The 25680-nt window shown below is 40.6% G+C and overlaps 1 protein-coding gene across 3 annotated transcripts in view; it reads right to left on the reverse strand.

Moving 5' to 3' along the window:
* Positions 1-1743: 1743 nt before the first annotated feature.
* Positions 1744-25680, reverse strand: part of Pip5k1b (phosphatidylinositol-4-phosphate 5-kinase type 1 beta) — a 291725-nt gene continuing 267788 nt past the window's right edge. For all 3 annotated transcript variants that reach the window (XM_046459397.2, XM_046459396.2, XM_046459399.2), the window contains 2 exons: positions 16070-16187; positions 1744-2495 (listed from right to left, as the gene is read on the reverse strand). In XM_046459397.2, coding sequence (XP_046315353.1) covers positions 2493-2495; positions 16070-16187 — 121 coding nt within the window. In that variant the 3' untranslated portion in view covers positions 1744-2492. The remainder of the gene's footprint in view (positions 2496-16069; positions 16188-25680) is intronic.

Below are 25680 nucleotides of genomic sequence, written 5' to 3' on the forward strand. Positions count from 1 at the left end.
AGGCTTCATGTTGTGACTCTATTACTATCCATCTACATAACCTTCTAGGAATCAGAGGGTTCAGGTTTAGGACCCTGGCTTAGATAAATGAGTAGGCTTACAGATGGGAGAGAAGATAGGATTCCGGCTAGGAAAACCTATGTAGAGAGGAAGAATAGCCTACTGGATATATGAATGCTAGGGAGAGAGAGAGGCAGAGGATGCTTATTCACTTTAAAAATTCTCTGTTGATATTGACTGTGGTCTGAAATGTGTCCCCCCAAATTCATGTGTTGGAAAATTAATCCTCAATGCAACACCATTGAGAGTTCAGGCCTTTTGGGAAGTGTTTAGGCCCATTCTCATGAATGGATCAATGCACCTCCAAAAGGATTCGAGGTGGTTGGCTCTCTCTTGACCTTCTGCTTTCTGCCATGGGAGGATGCAGCAAAAAAGCCCTCAATAGATATGGGTGTCTTGACCTTGGAGTTTTAGCTTCTAGAACTGTGAGAAATAAATTTCTTGTCTTTACAATTTCCTAGTCTCTAGGAAAAAATAAATAAAGTAATGTGGGCTGGGGTATATAACCTAGTGGGATTGCACAAAATGGACTAAGACCACATCCCAACCCAGGACAGATTCCCAGTGCTAACTTTGAGGGCCAGTCATTCCTTCCATTGAGTAACCATGGCTCCAGGCTACACTTACTGAAGTTTTATGTTATGTTTGCTGACATGACTCAGCTTGTCTTAAAGTATTTTATACTGAGCGTCTTACTCACCAGGAATGTCTTTCTGTAGCCTTGGTCATTTTGCTTTCTAATGATTTTTCTCCTAGTGTCTTAGGGCCTTGTTTCTGGGGACACTCACCAGTTGGTATGACTCTACATTCATTATTTAAAACATTCACTGCCCCTTTCTGCTTAGTCAGTGCATTCCTACATGAGAAATATACGCTCACCTTTTTGACTTTGGACTTACCAATGCTTTGCTTTGCCTTAAGAAGTGTGAGCAGAAAACTACTATAAGCTGCATGCAAGTGGAGCTCTATGAGCTTCCTTTGCTTGGTTCCCCTACTGCTCTTCTACTGCCACAAACATGGCATGTCCCAGATGGGGTTGCTCTGGACCCCAAGATGAAGATGACACTTGGAGCAGAGTTGTAGCTGGTCCCCACATGTGAGTGAGAAATAAAACTGTGTTGGTGAAAGCTATTATGATTTTTGGATTGTGTGTTACCACAGCATAACACAGTGAAAATTAACACACTTGGATGTCTGGGAATGTCTCTTGGTGTGAGCAGAATATGCTACTGAGTCTTTTCTTTGGACTCGGTCATAAGCTTCAGTTTACTTATGATTTCAGAATATCTGAAATGAGGAGGATCTAGGTTATTTCTTTTTAATTAATAGAATAAACAAATGTTGCGCTGGGTGCAGTGGCGCACTCCTGTGATCCCAGTGGCTTGGGAGGCTGGGGCAGGAGGATCAAGAGTTCAAAATCAGCTTCAGCAAATTTGTGAGGCACTAAGCAAGCCTGTCTCTAAATAAAATATAAAAAAGGGTTGGGGATGTGACTCAGTGGTTAAGTACCCTTGGCTTCAATCCCCAGTACCAAAAAAAAAAAAAAAAAAGGAATGTTGGCTGGGGTATATAACCTAGTGGGACAGCACTTGCCTTTTATGTGAAAGGCCTTGGGTTCAATCCCAGCACCACAAGGGGAAAAAAAAAGTAAAGATTATAAATCACTGGAATCAATAGCCACAATTGAGAACAAAATATTTTATTTCTTTCAATAAAACTATAGTTTACAGTAGTATTTACTAAATAAATTATATAATTTCTCTTTTACAAGCAGTAAACTAAATCACAAATATTTCAAAGACAATGTATATACACAACATAAGGCCTTTTATAAATAGCTTGGCTTTTCTCATTTCACTAGTAAACAGTGAAAAAATATTTATAGAAGCTAGTTTTCTATAAAGTATAGGCAGACCTATTACACTGATCTTTAAATTGAACGATTTTAAACTTTTAATGACATGGGCTATGATTATAATTTTGCAAAAAAAGAGCAGAATTGATATTTTATCATTTCACATGGGTAAATTTTTAAAAAATATATAAGCAGATTATATATGTTGCTTATGGATAATCACTGGGTGCATGCAAAATGGAAATAATGCAAGAGTCCGTAGGAAAATAGCACTTTCAAGTCCAAAAAGGTGACTGGCAATGGTAGAGAAAGCAGCTTAAACATAGTTCATGCAGTTCTTCACAGTTGGCAAGCAACAGCAAATGACAGAATAGTGTGGTATTTCTCACATCCCATCAGCTGATCAGCCTTGGACCAAGGCTCCCCTGACATCTGCAAACGTCTAAGTCCAGTGATTTGAACTCCATGTGTAATGGGGCTCGGCCAAGTTCCTTTGGAGAAATCTGGAGCGAAGAAACTTCTCTCCAACAACTGTGTTCGGGTCTCATCCACGTGCTTGGGTGGTTACCACTGTCACTTACTGGCGGTGGGGGAGTATGGAGAGAAAGAAAGCAGATATGAGACTCAGTTTTGACATCAATTTATAATTGGAAATACAAGCTCTCAATTTCTCCCAATAACTTGTGCTTGGAAAATGTGCAGGTAAAAATGGAGTGCTTTAGGCTTGGGATTCTTCTGCAATGCTCAGCAGAGCATATGCTTCTTTGGTGGACCACACCATGTTAATTACTCCAGGGTTTATCAAGATCAAGTTCCAATCACATCACAGCACAAAGCTAGGGACTTGGAAGACAGCAATACTAAGACAGGGTCCCACACTCCCAATGCACAGGGCTTACAGGAAGTGCTGTGGTAGATTAGATGAGAAGCCAAACAGAACAACCCAACGACTCAAAACAGTCTTGAACTCAAGAATGCTAAGCTCATTTCCAAACAATATCCCTGAAGCTGGGCAGTGAACAAACACGTACCTAAAATAGTCAACCATTTAAAACCAGCGCCAGCCAGCTCAACCAGTAGCAGTTGTATCATGATTCACTGGTGAACTGGTACTATTTTCAGCCTGTAAGGATATTTCTTGTCAAATGTATTCACTTCCTGGCTTGCATCCATGTGACATGATGTAAGTGACCTATACTTTGAGCCTTATTTGTTTCATCTGTAAAATAGGAGTAACTAACTCTGTAGGGTAGATGGGAAAGATACAATTTTCTTTTTTCTATTTTAGAGATGGGATCTCAAGTGATCTTCTTGTCTCAGCTTCCCAAGGAGCTAGGAACTATAGGTGTGTATCAATATACTCAACAAGGATAAACTTTTCTGTGGGGAAAATAAAGTGCATAAACACATAATACACAAACACACACACACACACCCATAAATATAACAAAATTTAGGGCTAGGGTGTAGTTCAGTGATCAAGTGTAAGCTTAGCATACAGGAGGCCCTGGGTTAAACCCCCATCCGCGCCACCAAGGAACCACTTCCTCCCTGAAATTAGCACAGTGTTAGGTATATGCTAGCCCCTTCTCCTCCACATGAACTGTGGTGAAGACCCTGGAACTGGAATCCCAAAGATTGTACAGCCTAGTACCCTCAACTAGTGACTGCAAACACTTCAATAAAAAGTTTAAAATGACTGAAAATTATTAGGAAAGAAATTATGTCCAATAAAATAATTCTTTTTAGCAATCAATATTTCATCATGTAATTTGAGCCTACTGTGAGTTGTAATTTTTATTAACTTACCATTTTGTTTTATGGTTGGCTTGCTCCCTCCTCAGAATCAAAGTGGCTTGTTTAAATGCATAGCACCCATCAAAGGGGAGAAGGGTCTTTCCCAAGGTCTCATTCCTTGGCTCACTCACCTCCATGTGTTAACTCTTCTCTTGACACCCCCTGTTACGGACTGGATACAAGGGTCCCTGAAAGCTCATGTGTGAGACACGCAGGAATGTTCAGAAGCAATATGATTATAAGAGCTGTAACCTTATAAATGTATCAGTCCATTTGATGGGCTAATAATTTGAATGAGCTAATGAATGGTAACTATAGGCAGGTAGGGTGTGGCTAAAGGAAATGGGTCACCGGGGGTGTATGCCTTTGGGGTTGATATGTTGTCCCTGGCAAGTGAAGCTTTCCCAGTGCTTCCTGGTTGTCCTGAGCTCCTTTCCTCTGCTATGCCCTTCTGCCTTGATGCTCTGCCCCAGTGGCCCAGAGCCATGGAGTAGGCCAGATATGGACTAGACTTCTGAAACTGTGAGCCGAAATAAACTTTTTCTCCTTTACATTGTTTTTCTTGGGAATATTGGTTACAGCAATGTGAAGCTGACTAAAACACCTGCCCTGGCCAACTCTACTGTTCTGAAAATATAGATCTTATGATCTAGAATGTGGTGTAAGGAAATCTTAGGGCAGAGTTGAAATGGAAGGCAGGACTTTTCACCAGTCAGATTGGCCAAGATGAAGAGCACTGAGCAGTCTCACCAAGGGCCCATGAGCCTCCATATTTTCACCCTTATGGGTGATTATTCTGTTTTATTTTGTTTTTGTGCTAGGGAGTGAACCAAGGGCAAGCTAGGTAAGCATTCTATCATTAAGTCATGCCCCTTAGTTCCTATTATTCCTGTGATGCTGGGGGCAGACCCAGCATCCCTTACATTGTAGGCAAGTGTTCTGCCACTGAGCTGCAACCCCAGACCCCGAGAGTTGCTTTTTTTTTTTTTTTTAAATATTTTTTTTAGTTGTTAATGGACCTTTATTTTATTTATTTATATATGGTGCTGACAATTGAACCCCATGCCTCACACATGCTAGGCAAGTGCTCTACCACTGAGCCACAACCCCAGACCCTGGTGTTGCTTTTTAACTAAACTATTTTAGGTCACCTGCAGCCCATGAAAGCAGGATCTTTCCCTATGTCCAGGGTGTCCTCATTATGTTTTCAAGTTGGAATTCTTTGCTAAGATGTTGCCGAGAAAAGCATCAATTTTCCTTCCAGCTATTGTAAGCACTAGGCCCTGTATTTTGTTTTCTTAGACCAAGTCCATTTCCACCAGCAATTCCTGAGTTTTGCTTTTTCTCAGTCCTACTCTGTATCCTTTTTATTTTCTATTGTCAATATTCTTTTGGCCAAAGTGCCTCTGTCACCATGAGAGCCCATCAACTCATCGTGTCCCACTCTACCCCATTATAATCTAAACACACAACATGAGCATAGATCTGTGTCAAAGCTTCACAAGGCCTTACTCCAACATTATCTCCTTGGCTCTGGGGTCCCCTCTATCTTTGGGTTCACCTGATTGCTTTCTAAGAGATCCCTGAATTTCAAACACAAAAGTTACCACTATTGCTCTAGGAAGTTTAAACTCATTTTTAAGAATAAGGACCTATACTTACATTTCATTATATTCTTATCTATCCCTGTATGGGGTGATACTTCGCATGGCAAGTCACTTGGTGAAAAAGCAAACTAGGGATTTCTCCTTGTATTGGATTCCAATAGCAGCAGGAATCTAAAACTTGCCATTGTCTCAGGAGGGCCAATGAATGCATCGGCTACTGCTGTAGAAATCAGGTAATGGCAGTACAAACAGAACCAAATCACTCCATTATGGGACTTTATAGCTGGAAGGAAACTAGAAGAGGCCAAACATCCTACCTTTGCATCTCAATAAATATTTAGATTCAGAATCAGAAGTGAAGTCTCTTTTCCAAGGTCCAGGGACTAAGGAATACACTTAAGAAGCCCTAGGGCAGAAGGCAGGACTTTTGCTATCCCTGAAGAATCCGTACAATTGAACACAGCTATTTTGTGTCTGACTTGCAGAATGAGGGTGAAGAGGGATGTGGAGTACCAGGACTTGGGTCAAACTCCAGGGCTCTATTTGAGCTCCTTAACCAACAGCAGGCAGATGACTAGTACAACGACGAGAACTGAGAGAGAAGTTGACATTTGTCTCTCTTGTCTTGGGGGATGGATTTCAGATTATGGCCTCTCATTTCAAAATTGTTAGTGCAGGAGCAATATTTTAACACAGTTCCCTGCCTGAATAATTTGTTTTCCAAAGACCAGAGAGAAGCCCGAGGGCATCAAAGATTTATGAGGGCTGACAATTCTATGGGGGACTTCCTAGCTCGAGAGACTCCTGCTGATTGCGAATCGGAGCAGCTCTCTGATCATCTCATGTGTCACAAGCTCTGAATGGCACAGAATCCCCTCTGACCCCTGCTTCTGCTGCAACATGTGGGGCATGAACATGGTGCTAGTTTCATTGGGAAAGGAGCACCACCTCAGGACGAGGCCCCTGGTACCTCTCTCTGCTGCAGGGAAGGAGGCACCAGGCACCCAAGGCCACAGCCACCTCCAAGAGTGGGAATTAGGAGCTGACCCATGGAGCCTTTTCCTTGCTAGCACTTTTTGTTACAAAAGCACACAGAAACCAGGATGGGTTAACCTATGTCCCCCTAAAATTCCTGTGTTGACGTCCTAATGGCCAATACCTCAGAATGAGACTTTATTTGGAGATAGGGTCTTTCAGAGGTAGTCAGCACTAGCGGATGCATTCATTGGACCTCCTGAGACAATGGCAAGTTTTAGATTCCTGCTGCTATTGGAATCCAGAATGAGGTCACAGGTTAGGCTCTAATTTATTATGACTGGTGTCTTTTTATGGATGGACATTTGGATACAGACATGAATAGAGGGCACATGGTGTGACTAGACACAGGGAAAAGACCACCTATAAGCCAGAGAGAGAGAGAGAGAGAGAGAGAGAGAGAGAGGGGCCTGGGACAAATTCTGCCCTTATATCCCTCAGAGGGAACCAGCCCTGCTGACACTTGACCTAGAACTGTCAGCCTCCAGAACTGTGAGGAAATAAATTTCTGTTGTTTAAGCCACTTAGTTTGTGGCATGCTGTTAACAGCAGCCCTTGCAAACTAACACAGTTGTGCCACCACTGAGATTTACAAAGTTGTTTTCTAAAGCTGAGGCAGGAGGGTTGCAAGTTCAAAGCCAGCCTCAGCAACTTAGTGAGGTCCTAAGCAATGTAGTGAGACCCTGTCTCAAAATAAAAAAATAAAAAGGGGCTGGGGATGTGGCTCAGTGGTCAGGTGCCCTTGGGTTCAATCCATGGTACCCCCCAACAAAAAAGTTTTTTTAATTAAAAAAAATCCACATTTGCATTTCATTATGTTTAATTCTATCTCCTCTTGGGAGTTACTTCAAAGACCACAATACCTGGAAGTTCAGCGACTGTGAGAATTTGTAAAAGATTGAAAGTGAAGAAAAGACTTTTTCCACTGTATATTTGTTGATGTTTTGGTCAAGTTGCTGCCTAAGCAGAAGCAGCGTTTTCTGTGTTGAATCTTCAAACTGCCAAGGGGCCCTTTCAAAGAGACTCGAGGGAAATCAGCCTTGATGGATGAGAAGGGCATGCTTGGATCTGAGGAAGATTAGTACCTTCATTCTTACACCGCGCTGTGATTGTAGCCTCCAGTCTGACTTGAAAGGTGGTAGATGCTGGGCCTGTCAGAGTGAGCTGCCTTTGACATCTGAAGAACATGCCCCCCACCGAACTTGCACACACAGCACTGAAAGGCTACAATAAAGTACATGAAGTGGAAACAGTCCACAGAGCAGCACACTTGCTCTTAATTAGTTTTCAATTCAAGGCCCTTAACCTCGCCTTATCCCCTTTGCTCAGAGCTGCCTTTCTATCAGTAGGTGGCGGCAGAGGCTCTGCTGACAGAAGGAACTCACTTGCAAGCCCAGTGTTCAACCTGTGTTTAGGACCCACATAGGGTTCATCTGAGTTTTGCTTCTAGATCAGAGGAAAAGTGCATCTGATTGCAACAGTCTCAGGAAGGTGAGCCTAGGGGAGTGACACAGCTCTTCTCTCTACATCAGCAGAGAAGGGATACAGATGCTCAGAGCTGAAGGAGCCTGAGAACAAGCTCAGTGGGTCTCAGCTCTGGGGTGTAGAGAACATCTGAAAACACCCATGCGTTGGCCCACCCCTAGGGATTTTATTCCTAATCCACAGGCCCAACAAACAACTGGGTCTGTTAATACAAGTCATATTTTGAAAACATTTTGTGAGGAATCCAAAATGATTTGGAAACATCTTCCCAATTTCACAGCCATGTAGCCAAGGCAGATGGGACGTGAATGAGCAAATGGGGCCACTAGTGCAGGAGCAGCTTGCAGGTTCCTTAATCAGGCTGTGCAGTGGGCTGAAAAGCAACTCTCCCCCAATTCTTGTCTTCCTTGGACCTCAGAACATGGCCTTATTTGGAAATAGGGTCCTTGCAGATATAAGTCATTCAGATAAGGTCCCACTGGATAATGGTGGGCCCTAATCCAATGACAGATGACCTTATAAGAAGGACAGAGGCATGGAAACTCAGGGAAGAAGCTGTGTGAACATGGGAGCAGAGATGGCAGCAGTATTGGTCAAAGAATGCTGAGGAACATGTGGAACCATCGGAAGCTGGAAAATATAGTAGGGATCCTCCCCTGATACCTTGACTTTGGAGTCCTGGCCTCTAGCACATGAGATGGGATATATCTGTTTGTTCAGTCTCTCAGTTTGAGGTGGTTTGGTACGGGAGTCCAAATCAGTCCTGGGAGGGTAACACAGGCAGAGACAAACCAAAGAGAAGCCAGGCCCTGGATTCCTCACTCCTGAGCCCTCCTCACACCACCTACCAGGCTTGGCAGGCCTTGGCTTTTACCAAGCGAACAGTCCTTAAACATCTCAGAGTCCAGCAGAGGAAATGGTATGAACCAGAACCGTCCTGTTTACTAGGTCCTGGGTGTGACTTCAACTGATTCTTCCTAAAATTCTCATTTGTTTTAAATCTGATTCCTTTTAAGTCTGCTACTTGTTCCCTGCAGGCTCAGGGCATTATGGACCACAAGTTCACTCCACTGGAGATGGCTTTTCCTCAGATACTCTTCTCCCAAGAGTTGGAGAAGCTTCTATGACAAGGAAGAAAACGGAAGTGGAAATCAGAAGGGAAGGCAACAGGGAGAGTGCAGAGGGATTGGGGAAGTGTTGAGAGAGGCCAGTTTTAGGAGGCAAATAAAGAAAAATGTCAGGGAAACCCTGGGTGTCCAAGGAGACTCAGGTGAACCAAGAGCAGAACTAGCTTTGAATAAGGGGAAAATCCAGCTGGCCTGCGAGGCCACCATTCACTGTGCAGCTAGGACATAACAGAAAAACCCAGCCATAGCAGCCCTACATACTGTCATTCAATTGCTAACCACCGGCCTAATTGAACAGAAAAGCCAGTGGGACTTTATAACTCCAACTGCAGTACTCTAAGCTAATCCTTAGACAGCAGTTTAATGTTGTTAAAAAAAAAAATTCTTACAGTGCTCCCCTAATCCGGACTGACAGGTTGCCTCATTAAAACTGAAACCTGTGTCACTCTTATTTCAACTAGGAGCAACCAGGAGGTGCTGTAGGGCTCAGGCAGTGACACCCATTTTTTTCAGCTCTTTACATGCCTCAGAGACGTTATTTGGCCAATAACTTAAGGAGTCAAGCATTTCTGGAAATAAACAAAGGGCCCTATTTTACCTTTTCTGAAATCTCTCGGTTTCTCAACAATGTGGTCCTGTGGGGAAAATGAATGACATCTAGTTCCATGCCTTCCAAGCTGAGGTGCTGTTGGCTTTTTCTCTTTCCTATTCTGCTCTCACTAAAATCTACCCAAACCCTGAGCTGCATCTTTGGTTGGTGGGGACTCCAGCTTTCTTCTGAGAAGCAATAGAATTGCCACTGTTTCAAATAAACACCCCTGGCAGCAGCCAACACTGGCTCAGACTAGGAATGATTAAAGAGACCCTCTATTTCACGTGTAAGCCATTAACCACAACGCCCAGGGATTCAAATCCAGAAAGGCGGTTTCTCTTGCCAAAAAGTTCCACTGATTTTCTGAGACCCCTGTGACCTAAATTTAAAGCGTTTTTCTTCTCTTCTCAGGCTTTTCCCATACATAACGGTATGATAAGCTGTTAATTCAATCATTTTCACTTCTCTGCCACCTTCCTCCCATGATCAAAGAGTATTATTAACCACACTAAAAACACATTAAATAATCAAGCTGTCCAAGAGCTGCCCATCAGAGCACTAATCTCCAATACTGGTGTGGCTAAAAACTAGCTTAACTGTTTCTCTTCCTTCACCCACAGCTATTTTTGCACTTCAAACAGCCATTTTGCAGATGCACTTATGCAGATGAAAGTACATGTTATTGAGAGGATGCTAATGTGGAAAGTGTCAAAGGAACAGGGCATAACTTAGGCACTGAGTAAAAGAAGCAAGAAAGGCACTGTTGTGTGGCAGCCATCTTTCACACTTCTACATTATTAAAAATGCAGTCCTATTATCTCCTCCTCCATCCATTCCCGGTGGGTCAGGAAAGGACGCTGTCTCTCACTCCATTTCCAGCAGGAATGGCATTTGCTGGTTGTTCCTTTTCCCATTCACACCAAATTGCATTCTACATCAGGCAAAGAAGTCCCTTTAGGAACTGAAATAACAGCTACGGTGACAGCATCCATCCATGCTTCAGAAGATCCGGGACTATTCAAAAGTGGAATCTCACTCTATTATGAAGATTGCATGATTGCCCATTTTAAATCAATACAGCCGGCTCATCTCTGTTGTATTCTTTTAAATACCCTAATCTATGCCATCAACTCAGCATTCATGGGAAAACACATCATTGGTCACTGGACAAAGTCATCTTTAAGACACCTCCTTCGATTTGAATATTTGCAAATGAATCTGAAAGCCGGAAACTCCACAGTGTGAAGGTGAATGACCTTTTGAAAAGCAGAGCAGGTTGCTAGGTAGACAGAAACTGAAGTAAATGCATTAGTAAGGATGATGGAACAATTCGTGGCCTTCGAAGGTCACCTATCCTTTTAAATTTCCTGTCAAATCACAGGAAAAAGCAGGCTAGCTGCCCAAACTCACATGCATGTGATGTGTGGGTGGATCCTTAAAAGGAAATTTCACATGTTATCTGATGTGCACAAATCATTTCAGTTTAAATCTGCATATTTTAAGGGGATATAAATAGTATTGTTCATTAGTGTGTAAATAAAAGCAGTAGGGATTAGGTTACAACTGCTAATAGAAAAATGCTATTAGCAGTTGTATCTTCAGGGGGAGAAATATTCCAAGAGAAATCTGACTACATTTGGTGATAACACTGAACAGCATGTCACTTGAGAAGCCTCCAACTGCCCTTCAAGTAAAGATGGCTAGGATCCAGAGCTTTCAAATTAGGTCAGGAAGAAAGGAGAGAGAAATGCATAGGCAAGAATGGTTTTCCTCTTTTTTGCTTTTCTTTTACAGCAGTTTTTTATAATATAGAAGCAAATGAAAACACTGAAGGGAGGGTAATGGCTTAGGCCTTTCAGATCTGGAAGGGGATGCAAAATAAAACAATAAAAATTTCCAGCATGAACATACATCCTGGCAGTATAAGTTAATGGTGCAGAATGTTCTAGATGCTCTGTCCTAAAGTTTAAGTTTAAATACTGTGAAGGTTTCTGGCAGAGGAGGTAATGAAACAGCAGAATTTGGAGAAACAACTGTGGCTTCTTTGGAAAACTTTATTTCTGCAACTTTTTGTAAGTCAGAATGAGTCACAGCCTGTCAGAGCTGGCTGGGGTCTCAGAGATGATTTAAAAATCCATTTTATAGATGAGAAAACTGATGCCCAAAGAGGGTGACTATTTCAAGATCAATAATTAATGAGAAGCAGAGACAGGCATAGGCTCCAGGGACTATTTCTCTATCGTTAAAGTCTCACTTGGTTTTGAAGAAGCTAAAAAAAAAAAAAACCTAAAAAAACTAGAAAAACTGTGTGGGGGTCATGAGGTCAAACTCGTTTCCTAAGAACACAAATATTATTTGCCTTTTCATTCTTGTGTGTGTTTAATAGAGTTTCCAGAAGCAAAATGATGTGTCATATTTCAAAGATTGATGTAGAAATAGATATGAGAATCCAATTTCTTTTATTAACCTAGACATTAGGATTTACAAAAATGTAAAATGTTGCTACTCTTTTCATGAAATTTATTTTTATATCAGAAAATATAGTTCCATTTACAAAAATGTTATTTAACAAAATATTTTAAGTGAGCTAATAAGTATTTTAAATTTTTCTATTTTAATTTTGAAGATATAACCTACATACACAAAAGCTCTTTGGGATTCTCAATAATTGTTAAGAATGTATTGGGGTCTTGAGGTCAAAGCAGTTCTCAGAACTGCTTTACATTAAAAAATAACCAGATAGGAAATATTAAAAATAGATTTTTTTTTTGGTACTGGGGATTGAACTCAGGGGCACACAACAACTCAGCCACATTCTCAGCCCTATTTTGTATTTTATTTATAGACAGGGTCTCACTGAGTTGCTTAGCAAGCCTTGCTGTTGCTGAAGCTGGCTTTAAACTCGAGATCTATCTTGCCTCAGGCTCCAGAGCTGCTAGGATTATAGGCGTGCACCACTATGCCCAGCCTAAAAATGGAATTTTTTTCAAGGTGCTGAGGATTGAATCTAGGACCTCACAAATAAATGCGAGGCAAGTGTTCTACCACTTAGCTATACCCCCAGTCCTAAAAATAAAATTTTATTAAAAATTTTCTTAATAACCCCCCCAGCTTTTTGGACCCATCTCTCACCTTCATAAGGAAGGAGCACAAGTCCAATGAGATGGAAGTTTGACTTGCATTAGTTGTCAATAACAATGAAATGGTCCCACATGGGGTTCAAGTTTAGGCCAGAGAGACCATGGGCTAGATTTGAATTTTGACTATAATTTACCAGTTCTGAGAACTGCTCAAATTAATCTTCAGTTTCCTTACACATATGAATGAAGGCAAATATAACAACTATCTTTGTGGATGAGCTAATATAAGACAAGGACTGATATTGTGCATGGCGCATGGTATGTACTGAGTTTAGCCATTCATATTATTATTATTCAAACTCCTGTGCCCTTCCAACAATGCAAAAGTGTTTCCCTTTCACATTCCATATTGAAATTTAAAAAGTCAATTTTTATTAATCCAAATTTATCTATCTTTATTCCTCTATATTTTTCTTGTCATATTACTTTGTCTGATCTCTGCAAGTCTAATTGGTGAACTATAGGGCAGCATAATTCCTAATCCAGGCAGCACAGCACAGCAATTATCAGTGGGTTAATTGCTTTGGGTTAAATCCTACTGGTTTGAATCCCTCTTATTGATTCCTCTGTTTGCATATCCTGGGGCAAATTGGGTACTTTCTGTGTGCCTCAATTTCCTTGCCTATAAATGGAGCTAGAATCCTTAAGAGGGTTGGTGTGAGGATTAAATGAGCTATATAAAAACTAAATTATACACACACACACACACACATACAGACACACACACTCACACATATGTATATATTTTAGGACAGTGTAGGAAATGTATGAAAATACTCAAAAATGCTTCATAGCTTTTTGCTATTAGCTACAAAACAGAATTAGGCTACAGTTTTTTACAGCTTAGCAAGAAACATTTCTACTGCCCATTACCTTCCTGCACAGCTTGCCTGTTCTCTCCCTTTTCCTTTCTCTCCTCCTTCACTTCGGAATCACAATCAGCTGTGCTTGGAAGAATGACAGATGATCACGCCAACCAGCAAGCCACCACCGTCTCCTTCAGTTGTAAACTCCTTTATTTCTAACTGGTCCTCAAGAGCTTGTGATAGGACCAAATGAATACTCATGTTTTCCCCTGTGGCTTCCAAGGCAAGCATTTCCTTTTTTGAAATGCTTAGCTTTTCAGTGTCAAAGAATTAAAGACACGTGAGACAGTCGTGAAGTAAGACACTACTAAAACCAAGTAAATGGCAGTATTCTTAGGAATGAAATGGATAATACCAAGGAGGAAAAAGCAAAATTATTAATAAGACAACCTTCCTACCAAAGGAACAAGAGATAACAGATAAGCACCTGGCAGTAGTCAAGCCCCTGACCACCCTGTGCTTTTACACTCCATTTAGGAGCCTGGTAGCTTTCAGCTGGTGCAAGCCTTGTTTTTGTAAAGACATGTGAAAGTGGCCCGAAGCTTTGGCTCATGAAGATGAGATTTCCCCTGGCTTCTTTCTGAAATGCTTTTCTGATTTCTACTTTTAGATGGACTCAGTTTAGCAAGAGATCAAAACAAACAAAATAAAAATCAAAAACAACCTTCTCAAAACAAACAAAAATCCAACCAACCAAAAATAACAACAAGCAACAACAACAACACAACAAAACCAAAAACAAATCCAAAAACCAAACAAACAACAAAAACCCCCTTGCTTTCCTGCGATTTAATTCCCTATTTTCCTGAGTGGGTGGCTTAGGGGACCCAAATATGCTGTAAGAATTGTGTGATATTCTACAACTTACTTTTTAAAAGCAGTAATGGAGGAGCATGGCTTGGTGGGAAAATAATCTATTTATGCAGCGAGAAATATATTTAGAAGTTATGAAAAAAATTCTTCCTAGTCAGGTGCAGTGGTACATGTCTATAATCCTAGCTAGTGGGGAGGCTGAGGCAGGAGGATCCCAAGTTTGAGGTCAGCCTGGGTAACTCAGTGAGGCCATGTTTCAAAATAAAATAAAAGGGGTTGGAGACGCAGCTCAGTGTAAGAGTGCCCCTGGGTTCAATTCCCAGTACTTTAAGAAGGGAAAAAAATTCTTTCACAGTGGTTGTTGGAGGAGCTGCCATTTTATACAGGGTGTTCAAGGAAAGCCTGTTGGAGAAGGAGATGTTTGGGTTGAGACATGAAGGAAATGAGGGAATAAGCATGAATTGACTTTGGGCAAGAGTGTAGACAGAATAGCAAATGCAAAGATCCTAAGGCAGGAATATGCTTGGCTTGGTGGAGGAACATCAAGGAGGCCAGCATAATTGAAATAGCAACAGTGAGAAAGGCAGAGGCCCAGAAGGAGGGGTCCCAAAGGCAGGGGAGGCCAGACCATGTAGGGCCTTGAGGACTTTGGGTTTTACTTCAGGAGCACTGGGAAGGCACTAGAGGACTGTGGGCTCAAAAATAACACTTTAGGTGACTGATGTTCTACAGAGCACACTTGAGAAAATTCAGTGCCAGACTGAGATATGGAGAGACATAAGATTCAGCCTCAAGGGCCCCTGAGGGGTGTGAGATGCCACATACACCAGGTGGTTCCAATTCCCAGTGTGAGCTGGTAAAGCAGGTATGGTGAGGAGCAATGGCTCAAGTTTAGGAAAACATAAGAAAATAGAAAATTCCAATCAACTTTCCCTGTTGCATGTGATTTTACACAGGTGCACGAGCACGTGGAGAATGGGCGTGAGATGTATTTGGCAGGGAAAATCCTTAGTCTTCTCAGCGTAATGCACCAGGGTATCCTTTTTACATCATCTAACAATACAATTAGGGTTACACAAACAATCCTACAGGCACTAAAGGAGGTCCCCACACGAGATTGGTCATGTTCCTCAAAGTAGCCTTGTGGTGCAGGCAGGGTGGGCATTATTTCTCTCCTCTGGCATTAAGGGCACACAGTTACAGCTAAGCTCTATCCACTTCACACAACTGGTTGGTGGCGACTCTACTGGGCCAGCCAGAATTCTTCAGCGCTGAATTCGGGTTCCTCCCATGACCTAGTTCTGTGCCTTCCAGCTTACTAACCTATCCAAGGAGGCAATACCAAAGTGAAGAAGAATTAAACACAGAGGAGTACTATTGAGCCAAAGAAAGGCATGACTTCCTTGAGAATCACCCCAAGGAGCCCTATTTGCCTGGACCTAAGGGGATTTGTCCTCTTGTTATATGTGGTGATTTAATATTACCCTAGATATCTTTTGTGTAATGTTCTATATGAACTGTAGGAAATACAGCTTGTGAAAAGACACATCCTTTATAGAAGGCGGGGTGCCATTGTTTCTTTCAAAACCCAAGCATGCCTGGTTTCGTAGAACCTATTCTTGTAGCAGCCATGGCCTGGATCCATCTGTCAACCAGAAGGGGAGGGGAAGGAACTAAAAAAAAATGACTTACTAAATAGACATCAAGCACGGAGGCATTATCATCCTGCATTTCCAGAGCGTTGGGCTCAGCAGTCAAGTAGATGGTCCCCTCTTCTAAGGTAAAGGTCGAACTGGAAGGTAACCCTTTGCTGGAAAAACAAAGACAAAAGGTGAGCACATGACTTCCACAGCAAAACCCAGACTCCTCCAAAGTCGTGGCTAAGAGGTGGGTGGCTTTGGAGGGGGTGAAGCAGATTTTGATAGTTGTACCTGGAGATAAAAAGATTTTTTAATATATATATATTTTTAGTTGTAGATGGACACAATACTTTTCTTTACCTGATTGATTTATTCTTATGTGGTGCTGAGGATTGAATCCCGTGCTTCCACGTGCTAGGCAGGTGCTCTACCACTGGGCCACAACCCTAGCCCTAAAAATTTGTTTTTTTGTCAGCAGAGCGTTCTCTCTCTATATCAGCACAGGAGACTCTTCGTGGCATTTTTGAGAAGTGGTGTGTGCCTGCTGAGTGGTTGGATGCTGTGACCCCAATGACTCCTTGGTTGGTTTTCTGAGTTTTAATTCTCCTCTCAAGGACCCACACCTTGCTAGTTGACACAATTTAACACCTTGTGAGCAGACTTTCCCTTTTCCCTTCCTCCCTCTTACTTTCCTTCTTTTTCTCTCTTTTACTGTTGTTTCTTTTCCTTTTTGGCTTAACGGGTTCGATTACATCAGGGATTGTCAGATTTCTGTATGCATCAGAATCCTGAGGAGAGCTGGTGATAGTGCAGTTTCGTGAGCTCTTTCCCCAGTTTCTGATTCAGAAAGCCTGGCACACAGCCTCTGCCTTTTCATTTCCGACAGGCTTCCAGGTGATGCTCACGGACCACACTTGGCATAATGACTTTCATAAACACAGAGCATTGTGTGATGTGCTTTGTGAGCAGAGCCTCTGTGGGTTAGTAACAATCAAAGCAATATGCAGGGAGACAGTTATGGATGAGAAACCACCTTGTTTTGCTGTGATATGATAGCCAGCGTTAACTGTTGAAGGAACTGATCCACTTGGGTAGTATTTAAATTGGAAATTAATTTAGGAGTTCTGATGTACAACCCCTCATTACAATAGAAGTTATTTTTGATCTGTGGTTTTGCCATGGGAACATTTTTCAAGAACAAAACATCTTAAAAAATAATAGGGGAAGAGGGTGATACTGGTGCTTGGGAAGATGGAGAGGGCCTGGCCTTTGGATGAGGGGAAGCAACTCTAGCAGTGGGCCCGTGGTCTGCCGTAGTGGCAGAGCTGAGGGCAGGGTGTGGAAGGTGGCCTTCTCCTCTCTCCTCCTGTGTCACTACATGCCATGATCCCTTCAGGGCTCAGAGAAGAGTTTTTCTGAAAACTCCCCATCTAAAATCAGCCTCTGAGATTCTTGTCTAAGCTACATGGAGAGGAGACCACTGAGAACAATGTAGTCTTTCTGTCCTTCCCTAGTCTGGGAACTGTGCATAATTCTATCTTTGTACATATTTACCTGTTAATTAAAGATATCTGAAGTATTTTCAAATGTTGACCATTGGAATAATAAAAAAAACTTTTTGGAAGAATTCTGTAGATATTAATAAATAATGTTCACTTGTAATTTTTCCTGATCATAAAAGACATAATAAGAAAATTGTAGGGAGCTGGGGGCAGAGCTCAGTGGTAGAACATTTGCCTGGCAGTCACAAGGACCCAGGTTCGATCCCAGCCTTTCAGCAGTGCCAAAAAGAAAGGGGAGGGGGGTGGGAATTGCCAATACACAGACTACTGGGAGGAGGCAAGGTGGGTGGGGGATCTTCCATAGGTCTTCCATTGGGTGATATTAGGGAATGTGGAAATTAAGGTCTTAGAACTAAGTCACTTTTGGCTGGATGTATTTTCTCTCAAATTCTGTACAGTTGAAAAAAAAAATCTCCTCGCTCTCTAAAAACCTAAGATGGGTTATATAATGTGGGAAACAGAGTCTGTTCCAGCGGACCTTCCAGAGTGGAGGGAATGTGGCTTCTTTCCTTGGAGATGCTGACTTCAGAGTATAAACCCTCAGATTTCCTGGGTGAAGGAAACCATCAGCTCCCAGCGCTGCTGCGTTAAGAGGCACCGGGTGGCAATTACCACTGCTTAGGTTATTTTTTGGATCAGAGATCAGGATGTGGTAATGGACATCCACTGGCTTTTGTCTTTCAACTGTGAAGATTCCATTTACTCCTCTTGTGGGTTTAAAATGTTCCTGCCTGGTTGAGCCTCGTGGGAAAGGTAAATGCTTTATCTACTTACACACCAAAGCAAGAAACAAAGCGGCCAGAAAATATGGGATGTGGGATCACTTCTCATTTTTACTGTTTTTTTTTTTTTTTTTTGGTTCATAGTTCATATAATTAAAAAAAAATCTCTAATGCCTTCTGGGTTATTTACTTAGTTAATTTTTAAAAGATGTTTATGGACTTTTATTTTATTCATTTATTTATATGTGGTGCTGAGAATCGAACCCAGTGCCTCACACATGCTAGGCAAACACTCTACCACTGAGCCACAACCCCAGCCCCACGTGATTTATTTTAAAAAAAGGCTCTCTAATGCCTTCCGAGTTATTTGTAAACATATAATTTATTTGATGAGGTTCAAAAAGTAAGTTTTCCCCTACCTGAGTTTTTACTTATTTCCCTCCTAAGATGATCAAGTTTCATATATACACAAAACCAAGAATATTTTGGAAGTTCTTTTTATTTTAAATTCTTCCTTATTTTTTATTTTAAATTAAAACTCACTTAAACTTTTATTGATTTTTTTATACTTTTGGTGTTGGGGATTGGACCCAGGGCCTCCTTCCTGCTAAGCACATGCTCTATCACTGAGTTCTATCCCCAGTCCCTTAATTTTTGTGGTACAGGGATTGAACCCAGGGGTGCTTTACAACTGAGCTACGTCCCAGTCCTTTCAATTTTTTTTTTTTTTTTAATTTTGAGACTGGGCCTTGCTAAGTTGCTGAGATTGGCTTTGAACTTGCAATCCTCCTGCCTCAGCCTTCTGAGCTGCTAGAATTACAGGCTTGCGCCACTGCCCCTGGTCCTTAACCTCTTATTTTGACTGAATTTTGAAGTCAAGGAAAAGGGGCAAGAATACTTCAAAGAATTCCAAGATACATTTCACTTGGGTTCCCCAATTGATGATGTCATTTGGTCCCATTCACTTTATCACTCTTTCTCTATATGTACATGAATGTGTTTTTTTTTTTCTGAGCCATTTGAGGTTAATAAGTTGGACACAAGGTATCTCTCAGCACCAATTCCATCAGTGTGGATTTTCTGAGAACAAAATCCTTTCATATAACATGATATAATTATAAAAATCATAAAATAGACTGATATATGATCTTATCTATAGTTCATAATCAAATTCTGTCAAAATTTTATCTTTAAAAATGACCCTACATATAGTGTAAAATATACCAAAGTCATCCTGTCTTCTTGTGATCCAGAATTCTCCCCAGAGGCAAACCCACTTTGTAAATGTTTTTCAATCAAATATTAATCTTTTATTTTTAGATACTGTGAGTAAACCATTGGCATTGGTTAAGACAAAATTAAAATATGAAAAAATTAGCCTTTAGGATTTAATGGACAGGTACACTTATTAGTTATTTTAGTTAAAATATATTATGATTATAGAAAAAAGAAATTCCAGATTTCCTCAGTTTCAAATGGCCAAAATTTGATAAAATGAAATAGACCATGTATTTAAAAAAAAAAAAAACTTTGTCATTTACATTATTTTCCATATGTGTTAGTTTTCTATCTTAGTAAATAGAATATTTTGTTTTGTTTTGAGATAAGATCTAGCTGTGTTATCCACAATCTTCCAGCAATCTTCCTGCCCAAGCCTCCCAAGTAGCTGGAATTACAGGTATGCACCACTATGTCTGGCTTAGTAAGGAGAATATTTTGAGCATCATTAAATTTGGAGGACAAAACTGAGGCTCACAGGGGTTTCAATCTAGACTATATAAAGGATAATTATAATTCCATAAAAAGGCAAACAATCACATAAAAAAACAGGAAAAGGACCTCAACAGACATGTCTCCAAAGAAGATATACAAATGGCCAATAAGCACATGAAAAGATGTTCAACATCATTAGTCATCAGAAAATGTAAATCAAAACTACAGTGAGAGGATCTCTAGGATGGTTATAAAAAAAGACAGGCAATTATGTGTTGGAGGGGAGGTGGAAAAAGTAGAGCCCTCATATGTTGCTGATGGGAGGGCAAATTGCTACTTTTTTTTTTTTTTAGAGAGAGAGAGAGAGAACTTTTTTAATATTTATTTTTTAGTTTTTGGCGGACATAACATCTTTGTATGTGGTGCTGAGGATCGAACCTGGGCCGCACGCATGCCAGTTGAGCACCCTACCGCTTGAGCCACATCTCCAGCCCGCAAATTGCTACTTTTGAAAGCTATTTGGTGGGTCCTCAAAACCAGGTGACCTAGCTATTACACTCCTAGGTATATCTCCAAGAAAATGAAAGTACATGTTCACAAAAATCTTGTATTTGTTTGTAGTAGCATTATTCATAACAGCCAAAAAGTGGTAAGGACCTAAATGTCCACTAACCGATAAATGAATAAATAATTCATACAATGGTATATTATTTGACAACAAAAGAATGAAGTACTGATACCTGTATCATGGGTGGGCCCTGAGAATACTATGCCTAAGTGAAAGGAGTTGGGCATAAAAAAATCACATATAATATGATTTTATTCAAAACATTCAAAATAGGCAAATCTATACAGATAATCAGATTAATGTTTGCCAGATACAGAGGCAGGAGAGGGTGTTGGATTTCTCTTTGGGTTGTTGAAAGTATCCTAAAATTAGATTTTTGAAGGTAGGTCTACAACTCTCTGAGTACACAAAATACCTCTGAACTGTATATTTTGTTTGGATGAATTTTATGTATGTTTAAAACAAAACAAATAAATAAAGAAGCTAATGAAGCACCTAAAGGTCATAATTCTAAACTTGATCTTCCCAAATATGGTATTGTAATTACCTGGAAATTTCATGCACTATGTATTTTAGGTCATGCATATTTTATTTTATTTATTATTTTTTTAAAGAGAATTTAACCTTTATTTATTTTTATTTATTTATTTTTATGTGGTGCTGAGAATCAAACCCAGTGCCTCACACATGCACAGCAAGCGCTCTACCACTGAGCTACAACCCCAGCCCCAGGTCATGCATATTTATAACTTAATTGTTTTGAATAAATCCTTGATTTATTCACTGGTTACCTGAAGACATTTTGTTTTTCACAATAGAGGGAAAAAAATTATAGTCAACCTGATAAAAATCAGAGAGTTGATTTCTGAGATTTTAAGCCCTGAATTGAAAAGATTATGAGGGCAGCCTGCAGAAGCTTGGGGAACCATCTAGAATGTCCCACGGCCAGTGGTGGTGTAGCACAGAGCACAGGCCAGAGGATGGAGGATGTCCAGCCCAGAGATTGCACCCCAGTGCCCCACAGACCCAGTGTGGCTGGGAAAAGTGTATTTTGAAGAAGAGTTTTTTTTTTTGTTTTGTTTTGTTTTTTTTTAGTTTGAATTATTGCCAAGTTAAGAAACAGGAAATTCCCACAAAAACATAGCTTTTTTGAGAAACCAAGAACTGCCACTCTGAGCCCACATTCCTCATAGAAATAAGATTGCGGCCATCTCCTTTAAACGGGCATGTCCTCTGCATGACTCCAGGACTCCCAATCACCATCTTGCATCATACCCAGCCCGTCCCATGTCCCACTGTATCATCTCTTTCTGTTTTTTTCCAGGCCAACATCTCTACTTTGAAGATGAGGCCTAGAGATGAGGGAGAAGCACTGACCTGCCTAAGGTTTTGTGGTAGCTGAACAGAGTCAGGCTCTGAATTCTGTTTTCCAATTACCCACCTCCTCTATGTTCATCTCTGCTGAAATTTTGGAAATCTGCCATTGCAGAAACCAAGGTGGCTCAGGCAAATGTGCCTAGGAGCTTGCAAAGGAATCATCACTTAATACCAGGAAAAACCAATAGTGTATGTGATGCTTGATGTGAGCTGTGGAAATCTTTGCCATCTTGGGATAGAGTAATAATGAAGTGAGAGGCTTGAGGAAAATAAGTAGGCAAATATACTTTACAAAGCAACATATTTTTTTAAAAAATGGACATCAAATTTAATAAATTCAATAGAACTATTTAAGTTCCTAGTAGTTTAATATTTCAACCAAATTGCCTATATGAAAGAACTTGATAAAATATACAGCACTATATAAGTAATTAGGCATTGTAATAGTAAAATATAATTAAATGCATTCCGAATAATCTGACTTTTGGTCTTGGCAATTAGTGAAAGCTATATAACCAATTAAGTAATTTTTATATTTGTTATCCTTGTTAGGCAGTGGATATACATGTGATCAGAGTATATTTTACTTCCCTGAAAAATCTTAGATACGATCTACCACCCGAAAAAGGATGACGGGACATTTTAGGGAAACTAAAACCTGAGCTTGTATGGGTGGAGCATGGGCCTTGGAATCAGATGGGCTTGGCTTTGAATTCTGGTGTTTGCACTTAGTTGTACGTGATATCGTGTAAGTTTCTCAACCCCTGGGAGCTCCAGTTTGCCATATGTAAAATAAAGATAGTAATACCAAACAAGTAAGGGGGCGGGTGGTGGTGTGACTAGTGATACAGTAAGACACGAAAATTGAGTAAGCAGCCATCCATGTCCTAGGACAGAGCAGACATCAAAAACCAAGAAGTCTACCTCACGGACTGAAAGGAGATAGGAAGTTAGAGGCAGAGGCTTATTCCAAACAGCAAGCTCTCCTCTCCTCAAGGTTTTAGGATCTCAGGAGTGAGTATCTGGCTTGCTCCATAGGATACATATCAAGCCCTCCGCATGGTCCAATGGAAGCCCGTTTGCTGCGTTGGGACACAGCCCCACTCACCCACGGTTCTGATCCCCATGTTCTGACTGCCAACTCTCACCTTGGCCTTGCTGACCTCTGAAAGGCTGGAGGTGGAGTTTGCTAAGGGTTGCAAAACCGGTTTTTGACCACTTCCTTCAACAGTGTGACAGACTTACAGTTCCTTTTGTTTGGGCCTCAGCTGAAAATGAGACTAAAAATATTTCATTTTAACATTTGTATGCTATTTTTAGCAATAAGAGATTAGTAAAACTTTTCTTATGCAAATTATTGAAGATAAAGGTGCATTTTTTTGAGGTACAAGGGATAGCACCTAGGGGTATTCTACCACTGAGCTACATCCCTAGCCCTTTTTATAATTTTTTTTTTTTAATTTTGAGAAAGGGTCTCACTAAATTTCTGAGACTGACCTCTAACTTGTGATCCTCCTGTCTCAGTTTCCTAAGTTGCTGGGATTGCAGGTGTATGCAACTGATTAAAGGTGCATCTTTCTAAAGAGAAAATACTTCACATGGGACATGAAGTGTTATCTTAGCTCAAGAACCTAAATACTGTATTCACAATACAGTATTGCTACTTAAAATAATATATAATGCAATTATTAAAAGAGTAAAGGGTCAATGCAAGAAGAAACCACCAAGCCTACAGCCTAAATAAATGCATCCATAGTCCATAGCAATTTCATCCAAGCCTGGAAGATGGTCTAAGTAGAAAAGGTAAAATATAGTTTAAAAGAATTTTGACTTCAGTGTCTGTGCCAATTAACTGAATACTTATTTCTCTTCAGTTCTGATATTGGGGAATATTCTTGTGATTGCCCTGTATTACCCTGTATTTATTGTTGATTACCTGACCACAAGCCTATGATTTCTCTGTATGTGAGTTTCTCAGGTTCTGTTTTAGGGGTCACTTACCAGTCAGGGCATCTCTCTTGGGAGAAATACTCTGAAAACCCAGGGGTGAGGTCAGAGTGCTGTTATTCCTTGTACTTTCGTCTTGGGAAGATTCATTTCTGGAAGTGACATTACGTGACTGGGTTGAAGAGTCTGGCTGCCTGCCTGGGTTCTGCACCATCAAGTTGGGTCACAATTCCTTCCATTTAGACTGTCTGAGGACTAATTATGTCTAATTTGCAACAAGCCATACAGGAAACTGTTAATCTACTCAATTCTTTTCTTGAAAAAGCACAGAAACTGCCAATGCCCTTCTGCTATTCTGCGATCCCATATTTTCATAAGTTGCAAACTTCTCATAGGTGAGAGGGGTGCAGGAAGAGGAACTCTCCATTTTCACTGTCCCTTAGGGAGCAGACATTTAAGGTGCTCTGATGCCAAACAGACTGTCCCTTACAAAGGCATCTTTCTCTTACCAGCAATATCAATTTGGCTTCCCTGCACAGCATTAACTTGGATGGACTGCTGAAACAGCCATCGATAATTTTATAGCCTGGAACACTCTGATTGCTGTATGCAGACCCAATGAGTGTTTTATAGCTAATTCTCACGGGAAAATGTGTTCAGGGAACATATGTTACTATTCATAGTTTTTATCTTTTTTAAAACAATACCTTTATTCTATTTATTCATTGGTATGTGGTACTGAGGATTGAACCCAGGCCCTCACATGTGCTAGGCAAGCACTCTACCGCTGAGTAATAGCCCCAGATCTAGTTTTTATCTTTTAAAAGTTATCCTCTTAGTGCTTCAAAAATATTTTTTTTTTATAATCAAAGAAATAGCATCATAATTTATCATGTGATACAGATGACTTAAGATGAAAAGTCATCATGCTCCTGCCACCTGCTTCCAGTCAAGGAGTGGCTCCTTTCTGGATTTCTCTTTTCAGCTCTTCTGGTATCTTTCGATGAATCAGGGAATAAAAGACATCGTGGAGCCAGGTACGGTGGCACACATCTATAATCCCAGCAGCTTGGGAGGCCGAGACAGGAGGATCCCAAGTTCAAAGCCAGTCTCAGCAACTTAGTGAGGCCCTAAGCAACTCAGCAAAAACCTATCTCCAAGTAAAATACAAAAAAGGGCTGGGGATGTGACTCAATGGTTACGTGCCCCTGGGTTCAATCCCTAGTAACAAACAAAAAAAAAAAAAAAAAAAAAAAGAAAAAAAAAAAAAGACATCGTTGGTCTAAGGCAGCATCTATTGATTGACCAGGAAAGCCATGTACCCTCTCCTAGGCTGCATATCCTCCCAACTTTTGCTATTTTATCTATTTTGTAACTATGAATAACCTACATAACAACCCTCCTCACTCCATCAACCAACACCATATATCCTCTAACGTCCTTCATTATTTCATCTTTATTCCTGCTTTCTCCTCTCACTTTATGTTAGACATGTTAAAACAAAAAACAAAAAACTTTTCTCTCTACTTTTATTTTGTCATGGCTGCTAATATTTATTTATATGTAGTTGTGATCAAATTTTTCTTGCTTTGTCCACGAGTTGGCTCCAAATATAGAACACTGATACATAGAGTTTATATTATTATGACTATGTAAATACTGTTTACAGTCTGGACCATGGTGAGTTAGGGTTACTTTTTCCTCCCTGGGCTCAACGTCATGATTGCTGGCTGGACCATGCCAAGAAAAATGTTCCCAACATCAAGGTTAAATG

Source organism: Marmota monax, unplaced genomic scaffold (genome assembly GCF_021218885.2).
Source record: "Marmota monax isolate L192 unplaced genomic scaffold, Marmota_monax_Labrador192_F-V1.1 WCK01_AAM20220418_F8-fsc00059, whole genome shotgun sequence".
In the NCBI taxonomy this organism is placed as follows: Eukaryota; Metazoa; Chordata; class Mammalia; order Rodentia; family Sciuridae; genus Marmota; species Marmota monax.